Source organism: Pan troglodytes, chromosome 5, assembly GCF_028858775.2.
Source record: "Pan troglodytes isolate AG18354 chromosome 5, NHGRI_mPanTro3-v2.0_pri, whole genome shotgun sequence".
NCBI classification, from domain to species: Eukaryota; Metazoa; Chordata; class Mammalia; order Primates; family Hominidae; genus Pan; species Pan troglodytes.
The window spans coordinates 141,268,867-141,281,159 of NC_072403.2; the positions used below are offsets into that span (position 1 = coordinate 141,268,867).

The 12,293-nt window shown below is 37.7% G+C and overlaps 1 protein-coding gene across 5 annotated transcripts in view; it reads left to right on the forward strand.

Moving 5' to 3' along the window:
• The window catches only part of LAMA2 (laminin subunit alpha 2), a 634,923-nt gene that overhangs the window by 494,385 nt on the left and 128,245 nt on the right, over positions 1-12,293 (forward strand). For all 5 annotated transcript variants that reach the window (XM_016956287.4, XM_054686299.2, XM_054686300.2 and 2 more), the window contains 3 exons: positions 864-975; positions 9,622-9,784; positions 11,160-11,370. In XM_016956287.4, coding sequence (XP_016811776.1) covers positions 864-975; positions 9,622-9,784; positions 11,160-11,370 — 486 coding nt within the window. The remainder of the gene's footprint in view (positions 1-863; positions 976-9,621; positions 9,785-11,159; positions 11,371-12,293) is intronic.

Here is a 12,293-nt window from a genome sequence, read left to right on the forward strand (position 1 = left end):
TAGAAAAATGAAGTATAAACCTTTCAGGGTACTCTAAACCTTGTAATTTTTAAAGAAACAATGTTATACACACACCATTTTTGTTTGACTAAATATGGTATATTTTAACCATGAACACACTGAATGCATTCCAGTGTGTCAAATGGTATTTTAAATGTAAATAGAGGTGAATGTGCCTGAGAATACTCTTTGGGAGGTGGGGCTGTTTTGGGGTTCTGTTTTACTTTGCTGACACTGCTGCATGATTCTGTGATTAACAAGCATATTTCTGGTGCTATCATATGGAAAAGTTAGCATTTATTCTCCCTTAACGTTTTATTGGCATCTTTGATGTGTTATAAAACAGGCATTTACTACTGAGTAGCTAAGCATTTCTCCCTCTTTGTTTCTTTAATTAACATATTGATCTAAAACAAATCTATAGGATCAAGCTTATTGAGGCAGACAGCCTGTTCGTCTCTCAAGAGATCATTGCTGCACTCCACACACTTTTTCAGTAAATAAAATATGGACAAAACTGCAACATGTGGAGGCTGAAGATTCCATTAAGGACTTTTGGCAACTGTACCTTAAAGATATTTCAAAAATAATTGTGCTTTATTGCTTCTTCTGTGCCATAGCATATAACGAGGGTTTTTTAAAAGACCAAATACAGCTCTCTGATTTCCATTTAATGGAAGAAGTAATAAAGTTTAATTGTATACTTGAGCATGGGGCATCATTTGCAATACATCTGATCAATAATTCATCAATTGCTGTTGGCTCAAAGTAATATTTGAAAGAAAATGCAGCCAGTGGGAGCTTATCTAGCTGTAGCTTCATCATCTCTATTAATTATGCGTTTCCCGAATTTGGATCATTAGGCTACCAAAGTGACAGCAGATGGCGAGCAGACCGGACAGGATGCTGAGAGGACCAACACAAGAGCAAAGTCCCTGGGAGAATTCATTAAGGAGCTTGCCCGGGATGCAGAAGGTATTAGAAAGAATCACGTTTTAATCATCATTTCTCCCAACAGAAAAACACAGAAAGGGATGACACAGGACTGGAATTTCTCTTGTTATAAGTGACAACTGTAACATCAAAGGTTGAGTTTCAAAAAGTACTGTGGTTAAGATATTCAAGGGTATTATCTGCTGAGAACCTGTGACCTGCAGTGTTAAATTAGCGACGATAGTGAATTAGTGACAATGAGGGCAGAATAGCAGTAAATTCTTGAAACACGGCTATTATAATTACATAAGAATAGGCAACTTTTGTTATTGTTTTTATTTGAAAGTATTTAAAGTATTTTTCATTTTCAAGCAAGCTAATGTCATCATTCCACTTGATACATTAAAGCAGCACTTTAGTTTCTCCAAATGGCTTTTCAAATACTGAGGACTGGTTTTTAATGAACAGCTGTTGCTTGGGATTTGGATGTGCTACTTTATGAGAAGCTCTGGTGCATTTAGCTCACAATTCTCTAGGAGTTAGTTCTTGCCATCTACTAACATGAATGAGAAAGTGGAAGCCATTTTTTGGCAAAAGCCCAAATTAAGAAACTTAAAGAATACAGATAATGCCCCATCCGCACTCGCCCCCCAAAAAAACCTAGTCCTTAAATATCTGTTAAAACATAATAAACGTGCATGCATGTTTAGAAATTGGGAAAAATGCTTTTTGTTGTTTTTTGCTTGAAGCAGTAAAACATTTTTCTTGCTCTGCAATATTATGCATTTTAGATACTTTGCTTCATAATGTAGCCAAATAAATAAGGATGTGAGATCAACTTCAAGGCAGATTCTGACTGATAATTCTTAGGCATCACTGGCCAAGAAGAGACAAACTCCCAAATGTTCACCACTGCAAGAAGCAACAGGGTTTTAATTTGAGAGCTAATTTGAGGCAAAGGTGTGAGGTTCTGAAACAGAAATTATTTCTGCCAGAAAAATCTCAGTTAATTCATTGTGGTTTATCCTCTGCTACATGAAGCTGTTGTACTTTCCCTAGTATTATTTTCCATTAATGCTACTTGAAGTGTCCCCCTCCAACCCAAAACAACAACAACAACAAATCCCACTGCAGGTAGAGCACCTTCACTCTGAGCAGATCCCCAAAGGCCCTAGTCAATGCTCCAGAAACTTTCCTTTTCTTTCCATTGACATTTCAAACACCCAACACCCAGCAGCCCATCCTGGGGACTCATTTTCAATTTGTTTCAATCAAACACTGGTATGAGAATAAATGCTAGCATATGTTTTAGTAGATCCTATTATCAACACTGCTTACTTTATTCTCTGCAATGAACCTTCCATCTCCCACCAAAGAGAGATGCATATTCATGGTTACCTCTTTGGTCAATATGAATATTTGCTTCTTCTGGGTGCCTAGGGCCTCTAGGTACTATTTGTACAATTTGTGGACCAACAGGGGTAGACTGGAGATGGAGATTTATCCCAGGCTTGCTCACCACCCCAAATCCCAAGTCTATACACCAGAGAAAGGATTACCCATCACCAAAGGTGTCTCTCATTCCCTAAATTATGCATAGATCAGGTGGTCTGATTGTGTCTGTCCAGATAGGGCACCCTTTTCTAATTTATGTGAAGTGCCATGTGGGATAGCTATACTTTAGGGGAATAAGAACACTACTCACTTTTGCCTGCAGGCACTATTTGGTAGAATTAATCCAACTGTTAAAATTGAACGAAAGGTCAAATTTAAATTGTACCAGAGCAACACTAAATGTTCATTGAGATGTAATACAAAGCTTGGCAGTTTAACGGAGAAAAAAAGAGAAAGTGGGGGAAGGAAGGGAGGGGAGGGAAGGAAGGGAGGGGAGGGAGGAAAAAGGAAGGAAGGGAGGGAGGGAGGAGAGGGAAGGAAGGGAGGGGAGGGAAGAAAGGGAGGGGAGGGAGGAAAAAGGAAGGAAGGAAGGGAGGGTAAGGGAGGGAGAGGGAAGGAAGGGAGGAAAGGAGGAAGAGAGGGATGAAGGGAGAAAGGAAGGAAGGAAGGGGAAGGAAGGAGGAAGGAAGGGAGGGAGGGAAGGAGGGAAGGTGGAAGGAAGGAAGGAAAAGAAGGAAGGAAGGAGGGAGGGAAGCAGGAAGGAGGGAGAGGAAGGAAGAGAAAGGAAAAAAGGGGAGGGAGGAAGGAAGGAAGAAAGGAAGGAAGGAGGGAGGGAGGAAGGAGGGAAGGAGGGAGGAAGGAAGGAAGAAAGGAAGGGCAGAAGGAAGGAAGGAAGGGGGAAGGGAGGGAAGAAAGAAGGAAGGGAAAGGAGGGAGGGAGGAAGGAAGGAACAGAGGGAGGAAAGGGGAAGGGAGAGAGGAAAGAAGGAAGGGAAAGGAGGGAGGAAGGAAGAAAGGAAATGGAAAGAAGGAAGGAAAGAGGAAGGGGGGAAAGAAGGAAGGGAAAGGAGGGAGGGAGGAAGAAAAAAAGAAAAGGGAAGGAAGGAAGGTAGGAAGGAAGGAAGGGGAAATAGGAAAGGGAGGGACGGAAGGACGGACTCACCAAAGGCTTTAAAGTAGGTTATACTACATATCCACACCTCTTTTTCTCTCTCTCTAAACTATAATAATGAGGGATAACCATCAGTACTTTTACATTTTTGTTTGTTAGTTGTAATAAATTGCTGTGGGAAAAGTAAATGCTTCAGGCTGACATTTATCTATTTCAGCTTTATGTTTGGATAGATGTACTATTCATCCTATCTTTCATTATGAGTCATGACCTCGTTATAGATAATCAACTTCTGTTCATCTAAGGCATTCTTATCTCACTATAATTTTATAATATCTACCGTGCTATGACTCCTGATTAGTTCATAAATAAACTGTTTTATTCCACGCATTATTAGAATTAATGAGTGGACATAGGTAAACCCATTAGTGTTTATTTCCTGACATACAATAGGACTTAATCAATGATAGACACCTTTCCTTCCTGTTTCTCAGATCAGAGTATTACTTTCTATTCTTAACAAATTTACCCATCAGAGGATTTTTTTTTCAGTCTTAGTATGAAAACAGTTTTGCTTCTCCTGAGGAATTTTTACTTACATTTATAGATACTGTATGCCTCTTAAGAATCCTATTTGTATTCCCTGCTACGCGTAGGCTACTAAGATGCTTAGTAGTGGACTTAGGATGCACTGCGTTGAACGTTATGGCATGGTTTTCTGTCTACTAATTCTTTCCCTAATTTACACAACTTTTTTTTTTTTTACCTGTAGCGCTATTTCCTTTTATTTTAATTTTATCTGATATTAGAATTTTAAAAAAATTACCTAAATCCTCCTTTGAATTAAGTTGGAAATAAATAAGTAAATTCCAAAGATACATCTTTTACAATCATTTTCAATACTGTGGGAAAGAAAATATATTGAAGTGATAGTGCATACTTTTGAATAAGAGATGAAAAACACATTCATCTTTAAGAATGCTCAGAGAAGTTCCAGATCCTATTTATACATAGGATCTGGAACTATATATATGTATATAAACATAAAAATGTATGTTTATATATGTCTATAAAGAGTGAAACAGACTTCTATTAAAATGATGCTTCCTTTCCTTTTTTGGTGGGGGAGATTTCTAAGAAAATCATATTGCCTAGCAAGTGATAGATGCCTATGAGAGAAATGGAAAATGACAGCATTTTTAAATTTAACTTTCAGTAGAAAAATAATGGAAATAAAAATTAAACTAGACAGTTCACCATACAAAAAGAATGTTAAATGAGGGTAAGTAAAGCACAGTGAAATAATCTGGAAAATAACTATAAAACTTTAAAACACTAATAATAAATAAATGTTATCCAAATTAAACTGGCAAGTTTTAATGGGCCATATGTAATTTATCTGTGTCCCGATGAGGCCATATTTTTCTCCAAAACCCGTATCTAAAATTTGTTTTTCATAATGAAGATAAAGTAGCACACATACCAAAAACCCATTTGAAAGATGCTATCATTTAATCCAAAAAGATACTGAAGGCCCATGTCCATTTTGGGGAGCTTGTATTTTTTTTACATAACATGGGTTGCAACAAAAAGCTGGTCATGGAATAGCAGTTTATTCCATAAGTAGCCAATATATTTGCTAAAATGTTTGTTCTTTTGGTCCTAACCACATTGAAATCTTCTGGGACTATTTCAATAAGAGTAATTGCAACAATTGATAATATCCAACCGGAAAAAAAAAAAAAAACAACGTCATGACTGAGCTGCACAGTGATGTCCTATAGAAACTTTATGGGGTATGTGTTATATGTTTTGATGTTTTTCTTTTTTTTTTCTCATGTTTTTATTTTCCATTTTACTTTAAGTTCTGGGATGCATGCACAGAATGTTCAGGTTTGTTACATAGGTATACCTGTGCCATGGTGGTTTGCTGCACCTATCAACCCATCAAAAGAAGACATTTATACAGCCAACAAACATATGAAAAAAGCTCATCATCACTGATCATTAGAGAAATGCAAGTCAAAACCACAATGAGATAACATATGACACCAGTCAGAATGGTAATTATTAAAAAGTCAGGAAACAATAGATGCTGGCAAGGCTGTGGAGAAGTAGAAACACTTTTACACTGTTGGTGGGAATGTAAATTAGTTTAACCATTGTGGAAGACAGTGTGGCGATTCCTCAAGGATCCAGAACCAGAAATACCATTTGACCCAGCAACCCCATAACTGGGTATATACCCAAAGGAATATAAATCATTCTACTATAAAGACACATATACAGTATGTTTATTGCAGCACTATTTATGCAAAGAGATGGAACCAACCCAAATGCCCATCAATGATAGATTGGGTAAAGAAAATGTGGTACATATACACCATGGAATACTATGCAGCCATAAAAAAGAATGATATCATGTCCTTTGCAGGGATATGGATGAAGCTGAAAGCTTCAGCATCCTCAGCAAACTAACCCAGGAATGGAAAACAAAACACCACATGTTCTCGCTCATAAGTGGGAGCTGAACAGTGAGAACACATGGACAAGGAGGGGAACAACACACACTGGAGTCTATTGGGGGTTGTGGGGAGAGGAAAAGGAAAGCATTAGGACAAATAGCTAATGCATGAGGGGCTTTAAAACCTAGATGATGGGCTGGGCGTGGTGGCTCACTCCTGTAATCCCAGTACTTTGAGAGGCCAAGGCAGGCAGATCACCTGAGGTCAGGCATTCAAGACCAGCCTGGCCAACATGGCAAAACCCCATCTCTACTAAAAATACAAATATCAGCTGGGCGCTGTGGCATGCACTATAATTCCAGCTACTCGGGAGGCTGAGACAGTAGAATCGCTTGAACCTGGGAGGTGAGGTCGCAGTGAGCGGAAATTGTGCCACTGCACTCCAGCCTGGGCAACAGAGCAAGACTCCATCTCAAAAAAAAAAAAAATCAAAAACAAACAAACAAAAAACTGGTTGATGGGTTGATAGGTGCAGCAAACCACCATGGCATATGTATTCCTATGTAACAAAGCTTGCTTTCTTAATACATGATCATTTTGCTAAAGTCATTTTTGTGCACCTTAATGATTTCTTCTTGTTTATAAATGGTTTTAATTTAAAGAAATTATGTATGCCATCCAAAAGATACAGCCATATTTGCCTTTTCCCTTTCTCTATCTGTTGTCATTCTTTTTCCACCAGATTCTTCTCTGCAGAAGTTTAGCTTTGAGACTAGAGCACAAGAGAAATAGTGAGACTCTGTCTCTCATTTTTCCCTTCCTCTATACTGCCTAGGCCCAGAACCTAAATTAGATCAAATTTCAAAAGATATTTCTTATGAAAGCTGATTTATACACACACACACACACACACACACACACGCACACACACGCACACATATTCATTTAACAAAGAAAAAACATACAGCTTTAGCAGGTTGGGAAGTGGCATTTACTAATATCATCTTCATTTAAAAAAGTAAGTAAAAATTATATCAGTAGTTACTTACATGCTACAATTGGTTAAAGTCAGCTATACAGATAGCATGCACTCAGACTAAAGGATGAGATAGTATCATAGGTAGAGCCAAATCTGCTACTGCTTTCTTGAAATCTAAGAAGCAGAAAGCTTACATTTAATCATTGGTACTCTGGAAGGTTTCCCGCCTAGTTTGCTGGACCAGGGAGCTTTCAAACTAATCAGCCTATGGTTACTGTGGTTCTGTAACAAAATTGAGACACAGCCTAGGTGATGTGTCTTACTGACAATAGTGGCGAAATATTGGGAGGGTTCTTTGGCATATGTCAAGGTATAACTGTTAGGCAGTGGGTCAAGAAAGAGCCACCCTCACTAACTTCTAGGAATACAGCACCTGACAATAACTTCTACCACAGGGCTAGGAATGGCCATATTTGTTCTTTAAGACATGTGATCCAAACATTTCTGCTAATTAAACCATGCCTGTCTTAGCCCATTTGGGCTGCTATAATGAAAATATCATAGATTTTGTGCCTTATAACTGAAATGCATTTCTCATTTGTGAAGGCTGAGAGGTCCAAGATCAAGGTGCTGGCTGGTTTGGTGCCTGGTAAGGAGCTGCTTCCTGGTTCAGAGATGGCTGTCTCCTTGTTATAGTTTCATGTGGTAGAAAGGGCAAGGGGGTTATCCGGCATCCCTTTTATAAGAGCACTAATTTCATTCTTGCCCTTATGACCTAATCACCTCTCAAAGGCTCTGTATTAATCTCTTCTCACGCTGCTATAAAGAACTACCTGAGACTGGGTAACTTATGAAGAAAAGACGTATAATTGACCACAGTTCTGCAGGCTTAACAAGAAGCATGACTAGGAGGCCTCAGGAAATTTACAATCATGGCAGAAGGCAAAGGGGAAGCGAAGACCTTCTTCACATAGTGGCAGGAAAGAGAGAGAATGAAAGGGGAAGTGCCACATACCTTCGAACAACCTGATCTTGTGAGAATTCACTCACTATCACAAGAACAGCAAGGGGGGAGGTTTGCTCCCATGATTCAGTCACCACCACCCGGCCCCTCCCTCAACATGTGGGTATTACAACTTGAGATGAGATTTGAGGTGGTGCGGGGGGACACAGAGAAAAACCGTATCAGGCTCTGCCTCCAAATACCATCACATTGGGAATTAGGTTTCAACATATGAATGTGAGGAGAACATAAACATTCAATCTACAGCATTGGCTATCAGGGTTAAAGTACTGACTACAGGAACTTTTAAACCAAAGACATATATAACGAAAAAAGAATTATAAAGATGCATTGTGGAAAAGGTATATTAGACATTGAAACTCAATTCTTTCTACTATCCCAGTGTTTCTCAAGCTCTAGGGTACATCAGAAGCTCTGAGAAGGCTTGTTAAAGCCCAGATTGCTGGTCCTCACCCCCAGAATTTCTGAGTCTGTAGGTTTGTGGCAGGGCCTGAGAATCTGCATTTCTAATGGGCTCCAAGGTGGTGATGCTGCTGCTGCTTATAGGGGACCACATTTTAGATCCACTGTACTGACCCACCTTCTCACATACCCCTCTGCCTGCTCTGCTTGTCCTGACTATGTACACCTGTTTCAGGAGCTCTGCCCAATGCAAAACTCTCTCCAAGAATAGAAATTAATTTTCAGGAATCTCTATGTCATAAGGAGATCTTCGGATACACCCTTGAATGGTAGAAAATGCCTCTTGGCCAACCCAGACCCCTCATTCTAGGAGTTTTCAAAGGTAATATTATAGAAATAAGTATTCAGCTGACAAAAGAGTTTGAGAAAACATCTCTCTTAAATTCACCAAAAAAATGTCCTATAGAACACACTCCAGGAAACTTTAGTCTAAAACTAATAATATAACTGTGTAAATGTTTCAATTCACCATTTTAAACTTTTATTTGACATATAATTCTTTTTTCAAATGAAATCCTGCCCAGAACATCAGCCTATAAAGCAGACTCTTGGCAGAATAGACATCATTTGTAGAAAACCTGAAGCACCTGGAGAATCCTACGATTCCAAGGAACACAGTTTGAAACCCCATTTAATGCATAATAAACACAGACCCTTGTGAAGGATGCTATTGCTGGAAGGTGTCATTGAAGCCTAATTTATAACCCTTCTCCTAGAAGGGTTATAATTCTAGACCAGTGCTTCTTTCTTCACTCCTTTAAAAAATGAACACAGGAGAACTATGTGGCAATACAAGGGCAGGTTCATTTTCAGAGATCTCATCACTGAGTGTATTTCCACACTCAGTATTTTTAAACTGACTGACAGCCACTGCTATGACTATCTTATCAGCAATGCAGAGCTTGTGTTTCCAGCCTCCAAGTGTTATGCTACAGGTCACTGTTTTTTTTAAACTCTTAACCTGAATATGCTTCGACCTACTTCTTTATTTGTAATTCTTTCTTTCTTTTGAGGTTAGAAACACCATGCTTTAATTGCTGTAACCCCCAAAAGAAATATAATATTGAGAAACATATTACATTTCCCTGTTTGTTACTGATTGTTGTCTTAACTGCCTCTGTGGTTCCCAGCAGGAACACTCACGGCAAAATACTCTTCATTTGGAGATGGTGGTGCCCAGCAGATGCTGAATACCATGTTTTCATGTGGCATGTTTGTTTACTAATTTACAAAATTTGTTTTACCCCCTGCAGCTGTAAATGAAAAAGCTATAAAACTAAATGAAACTCTAGGAACTCGAGACGAGGCCTTTGAGAGAAATTTGGAAGGGCTTCAGAAAGAGATTGACCAGATGATTAAAGAACTGAGGAGGAAAAATCTAGAGACACAAAAGGAAATTGCTGAAGATGAGTTGGTGTGAGTAGATGAGTTATTATTTTTTCTTTTGACAAACTGAGATTTCCAGATAATTTACAGTTTTCTAAATTTTTATCACACGTATAAGTAAAAGATGCTTTGTTTTTCCAACCTGGAGATATTTGCTATGTTATCTATCTATCTATCTATCTATTTATCTATCTACCATCTATTATTTATTCATTTACTTATTTAATTGTACTTTACCATTGTTCCAAAATGAATCAAAAGCATGTTCTTGCCTACATATAATCAAGTAAATGATCTTTTCTGGTGCTGCTCCTTCTGTAATTAGGCTAATGAGTTTTTTTTGTTAATCACCTGCATTAGGGACTTTTGGACTGTCAGTTGATTTTTGTTTTAATAAAAATACCTTTGGATAAACAAAGTTATGACTTTACCATTCATGTATTGGCCAACCTATACATTTTATCATCTTAAGAAATGCTGAAAAGAAAAGTCATCAAATAATAAACACCCAATACTTTCAAATAAGAGTTGCGAATATGAGGGTTGGGAAAATTGATAGTGATTTTACTCATGCTAAAGAACTTTTATGATAAGGCACTCAATAAAATAGATTCTACATTCATAGTCAGCTAACTTCAAAGTGGTAGTATTATTAATACTTAAATAATTTATACTAAACCAGCAATATCAGCACACCAGAGAACTTGTTAAAAATACAGATTGTCAGACCCCCTCCCAGACCTCCTGAATCAGAAACTTTGGGGATGGGACCCAGCAAACCATGTATTAACAAGCCCTTCAGGGGATTATGAGGCATGTTAGTTTGAGAATTACTGTCTTTCAAGTATTTAGAGTTTCTTAATGACTCGGAAATTATCACTTTAGAAAAACTAGGTAAGTTAAATCCAAAAACTTCCAGATCAATCAGTTGGAAGAAAAAGAAACATAGATTAAAATTATCCTAGTCTACTAGCATGACAATGACCTAGAATTGTGTTCACAGTTTCTGAGCAAACATAACAATATTCATCGTTACATTCAAAGTAATAGAGAAAAGGTCTCAGTACGATGAAACAAGTGGATTGTTTGATTTTGGTATGTGAAGTGAATCTTAAAACTCATTTCATCAATCAAATTCCTAGAATGACATGATTCAAAATGTTATTTTACTTACAAATTTAAAAGGTTTCTTAAAAATCTGTTTCGCTTTTATTTTAATTAATTATAAATGGTCTCAGGTACCAGTTTTCAACTTGATTTAGCACACAGTGAATCTATTTTACATGTTTTCTTATTTTCTCATTCTTTTCATGTTAGCATCTCTTTGTAACATGGTTTAATACCAATAAACCCTAAGGCAGTGACATGAGCTCATTGTCTATTATTGGGCTGGGGGTGGTTACAGAGCTGCAGAAGCCCTTCTGAAAAAAGTGAAGAAGCTGTTTGGAGAGTCCCGGGGGGAAAATGAAGAAATGGAGAAGAATCTCCGGGAAAAACTGGCTGACTACAAAAACAAAGTTGATGATGCTTGGGACCTGTTGAGAGAAGCCACAGATAAAATCAGAGAAGCTAATCGCCTATTTGCAGTAAATCAGAAAAACATGACTGCATTGGAGGTGAGTCTTAGGGGCACTTTTATCTTAATCTCAGAAGGTTGGGGACTGCGGGGGCAGTGTTGAACATGGCTGGACTATTCAAGTTGATGCACATTTACAAAAGTCAAGAGTGACAACTCTGAAAGGGGGCTTCTAAGAAACAGAACAAGAAATGACTTTTTTTTGTTTTGTTTTTAATGACCAGTTACCATCGCCCAAAGAATCAAATAAAATTTCGATAAATTAAACTGTTGAAGATATTTAAGAACACTGTGATACAGTGGAAGAAGTTCTTTACAGGGAGTCAGGCGACCTTAGTCTCAATGACAACTGTGCCACTAACTAGACATACAAATTGGGCAAGTCAATTAATCTGTATAAGTGCAATTAATCTGTATAATCTACAATAAGTGCATTATACTATAGCATACATATAGGGTATCTTCAAATATTCATATCATATTATTTTGCAGCTTTCCCAAACTAATTCACAAATCTTGTTCAGAGATCTTGCTGCCAAAAATCATAGAAGTTCCCTACACTTTCAAATTCAATCTGAGCACATGACAAATAGCTCAATGAATTGAGACCAGAGCTTGGAAAAATTTTGGTTCCTCTTTTTCTATGCACTGTGTTCTATCCAAATGATCTTTTAGAAGGAACTAACATGAATAGATCAGGTCTGGGTTATTTTCTCCTCCTTTTCCACACAGATAACAGTTACTTCTCAACTTATGGGCAGCCTCTATCTTTTTAAGAGTTCTGATGGAACTAGAACTAAAACAGATTCCTCCATTATTTTTTTCTTCTTTTTTTTCCAATTTCTTTCTTAATCTTAACATAGTAAATAATCACTTTTCCTAAGAGTAAACTCAGCACATATAACAGCAGCACCCTGTATTTGATATTAATATTTAAACAACAACAACTTTCTCCCCAGAGAC